We start from the raw sequence: 5,196 nt of genomic DNA, 5'->3' as shown, positions 1-5,196 counted from the left end.
GCTGACAGCAGCAAGAAAAGGGAGCCTGTAGTGTGCAAAAAGGCCCCAGTGCAACGGGGTGTTCCCCCGATCTCTCTGCTTCTCCAGCCCAGAGAAGGCAGGGTCATGGTGAACAGCTGGGGGGCGGGAGACGGGACAGCCAGGTGGTGGGGACAGAGGGGGCAGAGCTGGGGATAGAGAGAAGGAAGATTTGTATCACCCTCATTCCTGGAAAAATCTCCAGGCCGTTTATGTCTCTCCTCATTTTCCTGCACTGCCCCAGCTATCTGTCTCAGCCTACCACCTATCATAAGGACATAAGAGCGGCCATACTGGGTCAGACCAAAGGTCCATCTAGCCCAGTGTCCTGCCTTCTGACAGTGGCCAATGCCAGGTGCCCCAGAGGGAATGAACAGAACAGGTGATCCTGAAGTGATCCATCCCCTATCACTCATTCCCAGTCCTCTTCACCTCAGGGTGCATCTTCCCTAGGAGTGCCTGACCAGCAAAGCGCTCCAGTTGTGGATGCCACCCATCCCTGACAAGGCAGTTTTTGCCCACATTGAGTTTGATCCACCACACCTGGAGGGAACCCAACCACGCTGGCCGAAGCAGCTTCTGCCGGCAGAGTAAAGTCAGTCAAGGAGCGCAGGCCTGCCCGGCAGAACTAGGCCAGGGGAAGCAGTAGCATAGACCCAGCAGTAGCGTAGACCCAGCCTATTATTTGCTCTTCGGGGCAGGGATCAGCTCTTTCTTCTGCGTTTATACAGCTCCTGGCCCAACAGGATCACGGTCCTGGGACTCGGGCGTGGAGGCACTACCATGACACAGATATTAAATAATCATTAGGCTGAAAGAAAAGGAAAAAGGATGAAAATTTCATCCAAACTTCTTTTCCAGGGATTTGGGTGCAGAAATGTCCATTTCAGTTAGATTTTTTTCCTGGATAAAACACATCTCTGTTATCCGTCATCATCCTGCAAACCCCTCCCCTCCGCCAGCCTCTCAGCAGGTGGTGATCCTCCTAGGGAAAGGGTTTAAGTGGCTTTTGCTTATTCGGCGACACAGACAATCCTCAGCCCGACTTAGCTATAAAGTGAGCTGGGAGGGGCAATTTGGGAAGAGAGGATCAAGGGTGTGGGCTGAGCAGTGTGGAGAGAGGACCCTAGAAGTAGCCCTTCAGGGACGAGGACCTGCAGCTGAACCTGAGACTAGCTAGTTTAGTCTTTGGGCAGACAAATGAGCCCAGATGGGCTACAGCAAAACCTCCTGGGTGGCCAACCCTCCTGATTGGTTGAAGGGACCCAACAGGGCTGATCGCTGGCTGCTCAACGCTTATGATCACTCCTGTGCCTGCCTCCTTCCCAGCCTTGCTCCAGCCCTACTTGGATCCTGACTCCAGCTCTGACCCTGGACGTTGTTCCTGACTGCTGAATCCTGCTCTAACCACTAGGAACAACTGCCCACATCCCAGTCAGGAGGCTTTCCTTCCCAACTGACCGCCCCCACCTCCGGCAAACAGCCCAGGCCTTGCAGCGGGAGGTTTGATTTCTTGTCTCCTTATCTCAGCTCTGACACCTGCCAGGCCTGTTAACAGCCAGAAGTGCAGCATGGTACGCATTGCCATAGAGCGTCTGGGTCAAAGAAGCTGCCTCAAAGGGGGAGGAGGGGGTAAATGGTCTGATGGTTTAGGGATTGGGAGTCCAAACTTCCTAGTTCTTTGAGGCAGTGGGGTTTAGTGATTAGAGCAGGGGACTGGGAGTCAGGAAGCCTTGGTTCTATTCCTGTCTCTGCCACTCACTGCTGGGTGACCTTGGGCAAGTCACATCTCCCTATGCCTCAGTTTTCCCCATCTGTAAAATGGGAGTGATGATACTGACCTATCAGGAATGCAGGGGGAAGGTGAAATGGTTCAGGGCACCAGTCATTGATTTAGGCACTGGGCAGGGGGGCCTGGGAGAAGAAAGCTCTGTGCAGCCATCTGTTGCTTTGCTAAGTAGATGCACGAAGGAGGCAAAATGCTTCGGGTCCCTTGTTTTTTTTTTTAATGCATCCTTTAGGCACAGTGCAGTGCGGTCCATATTCAATCCACTTCCTCACCGTGCTGGGCAACAGCAGCCTCCGCCCCATCTTCTTCGCCTCTGGACTCCCCTTCCACCCCCCGACCTTGGCTGAGGTCGGAGAAGACCGAGTCCCACGCCTCCTCCAGCTCTCTCCGCCGCTCCTCGTACACCTCCTTCTCCGCCAGCTGGTTTCCTTCCAGCCAGGAGGTGGCCTCCTCACACAGCTCCAACACCCTCTTCTTGGCCCGAACATCAAGGGCCTGGCCTCCCTCCGCAGCCCTCTTCAGGTGAAGTGCGCACGACTCCAAGGAGTTCATGGCTGCAATCTTCTCCTGCTGCGCCTCGTCTTGTGCCCTGTGCTCCTCGGCCTCCCGCACCATCCGCTCCACTTCCTCTCTGTCCAGCCGGCCCCTGGTGTCGGTGATGGTGAGCTGGCTGGTGTTGCCAGTATCCGTGTCCCTCGCCAACACGGTCAGGATGTTGTTGCTGTCGATGGAGAAGCTGACCTGGATGATGGGCTCTCCGCGCAGTGCCAGAGGAAGGCCGCTTAGGATGAAGGTGCCCAGCAGGTGGTTGTTTTTGCTCATGGGTCTCTCCCCTTCGTAGACCTCGAACACAACCGTCTCTTGGTCGTCTTCCGCCGTGGTGAATTCCATGGTTTCCTGGGTTGGGATCGGAGAATTGCGTTTGATCACGGTGGCCATCACCCCTCCTACCGTGTCAATCCCCAGAGACAGTGGGGTCACGTCCAGGAGGAGCATGTTTTGCAGACCCTGGGACCTGTTGCCTGTCAAGATGGCCGCCTGCACAGCTGCCCCATAGGCCACGGCCTCATCTGGGTTGATCTTCTTGCTCAGTTCCCGCCCACTGAAGAACTCCTGCAGCAGCGTCTGGACCCTGGGGATGCGGGTTGAGCCTCCCACCAGCACGATGTCGTGGATCTGATCCTTGTTCATGTTGGCGTCCCGCAGCGCCTTCCCTAAGGGCTTTAAGGTGGCCTGGAAGAGGTCGGAGCACAAGTCCTCGAAGCGAGCCCGGGTGACAGTGGTGTGGAAATCCACCCCCTTGTACAGGGAGTCAACGGAGATGGCGGCAGCGGTGCCGGAAGAGAGCGTGCGCTTGGCCCTCTCGCAAGCCGTCCTTAGCCTCTGCATGGCCTTCTTGTCCTGGCTGAGGTCCTCCTTGTGTTTCCTCCTGAACTCCCGCACTAAGTGATCCACCAGCCGGTTGTCGAAATCCTCCCCACCTAGGTGGGTGTCCCCCGCCGTGGCCTTCACCTCGAAGATGCCGTCGTCCACCCTGAGGATGGACACGTCAAAGGTGCCGCCGCCCAGGTCAAAGATGAGGATGTTGCGCTTCCCTTCCCCTTTGTGGCTGGCCTCCAGGCCATAGGCAATGGCCGCTGCCGTGGGCTCATTGAGGATCTTCAGGACGTGGAGGCCAGCGATCGTCCCAGCATCTATGGTGGCCCGGCGCTGGGAGTCATTGAAATAGGCTGGCACCGTGATGACGGCCTGGGTGATGGAGCAGCCTAGGTAGGCCTCAGCCGTCTGCTTCATCTTGGTGAGCACTATGGCGGAGATCTCCTCAGGGTAGAAGGCCTTTTCCTTCCCCTTGAAGGACACCTGTACCTTGAGCTTCCCGGTATCGCTTACCACCTGAAAGGGCCAGTGCCTCATATCCAGCTGAACCATGGGGTCCTCAACTATCCGGCCAATCAGCCGCTTGGCATCAAAGATGGTGTTCTGGGGGTTGAGGGCTGCCTGGCTCTTGGCTGGGTCCCCCACCAGGCGCTCCGTGTCTGTGAAAGCCACGTAGCTGGGTGTGGTCCGGTTGCCTTGGTCGTTGGCGATGATCTCCACCTTGCCGTGCTGGCAGACCCCCACGCAGGAGTAGGTCGTGCCTAGGTCTATCCCCACGGCCGGTCCCTTGGCCCCACGCATGGTCGGGGGCGAGGCTGTAGTACAAAAAGAGATCTGCTCCTGGGGCTTTCTGGAGACGCAGAACTGCTCCCATGGGTTGTTCCCTGCCCCTTGCCCCCACCTCAGTTGGTTGGTAAATTGACTTCCATGGGCCTTGTTCTCCTGGACAATCTATTAATATTGTCTCTGCCTCCAGCCGGGAGGCAGGAGCTTCCCCACCTCAGCTCCCCTAGAGACCTGACTGCCTTTACCACGACACGTGTCACAATAGGGTCAAGCCACCAGCCTGCTGCTGCATTCTGCTCTCCATTATGGCTTCAACCCTATGGGTGTTATTGGCAGCTCTGGAAATGGAGTATTCCCACTGTCCTACTAAAGAGTGACTGTGCTGGGGGGGAAGGAGGCGGCATGGGAGTGAATGTGAGAGGAGGCGGGGCGCATTGGGGCATCACGGGGGACATGAACAGAAAGAGGAGACCTTGGGTCATATGTAGGCTTGGCAGAATTCAATTTTGATATTTTTATAACTTCGACAGCTGATATCGGTTTCTTTCACATCTATTTTTTTTCGATTCGCAGCTATTGAAACGTCACCCTTGTGTGAAATTTGGGTTGTGAGCATATTTTTCCCTTTTTATCCATTTAAATTTTCACAGTTGTGGAAAATGCCAGGATGGGGAGGGGAGGGGTTGTCAGACAATGATTTAATGACAGTAGACACGGAGAATGAAAAAGTTAAAAGCTTTATACCCCGTTAACACAAACGATCAACGTTGCATGTCAAAATATACAAAGTAAATATCCTGCAATCAACAGATTGTACCTGTTTTTACTATTCATTCGTGAGTCCATTTGTAACCAGCCTAATTCAAAAGTCTGAATCACTGGATTTTGATGCTAATAAATTCTCAAGCAGCGTTTTTCTTACTTTTTCTATCTGTATATTTCGATGATTATTGAAGGAAATAGTTTTTGTTGTTGGTTTGTGTGTGTGCAGTGAAATCAATGTCTACCAATAAAAGGCTGATCCTTCCAAGCCTTGTTATTTATATTATTATAGACAAGCACCTGACAATCAGGATATGAACCCAACCAGCTCTCACATAATGCTTTCTAGCCCTAGCTCTCAAAGTGCTTTAAAAGGGAAGGCAGTACCAGTATCATTTTATATATGGGGAAACTGAGGCACACAAGAGAGACATGACACGCTCATGCTCACAGTCCTCCAGCAG

General features: G+C 54.1%; 1 protein-coding gene across 1 annotated transcript; it reads right to left on the bottom strand.

Annotated features, from left to right (window-relative positions):
• Positions 1–2,062: 2,062 nt before the first annotated feature.
• On the bottom strand, positions 2,063–3,985 carry LOC115639619 (heat shock 70 kDa protein II-like). Its single transcript, XM_030542604.1, has one exon. It carries the CDS (start codon positions 3,983–3,985, stop codon positions 2,063–2,065), a length of 1,923 nt encoding a protein of 640 aa, XP_030398464.1.
• Between the last annotated feature and the right edge of the window lie 1,211 nt (positions 3,986–5,196).

Source organism: Gopherus evgoodei, chromosome 24, assembly GCF_007399415.2.
Source record: "Gopherus evgoodei ecotype Sinaloan lineage chromosome 24, rGopEvg1_v1.p, whole genome shotgun sequence".
Taxonomy (NCBI): Eukaryota; Metazoa; Chordata; order Testudines; family Testudinidae; genus Gopherus; species Gopherus evgoodei.
The sequence above is the reverse complement of the archived record's forward strand: the minus strand, read 5'-3'. Positions and strand labels throughout refer to the sequence as shown.

Bases quoted from the DNA above. Each gene is read 5' to 3' on its own strand.
- LOC115639619 (XM_030542604.1), bottom strand. From the start codon at position 3,985: ATGCGTGGGGCCAAGGGACCGGCCGTGGGGATAGACCTAGGCACGACC.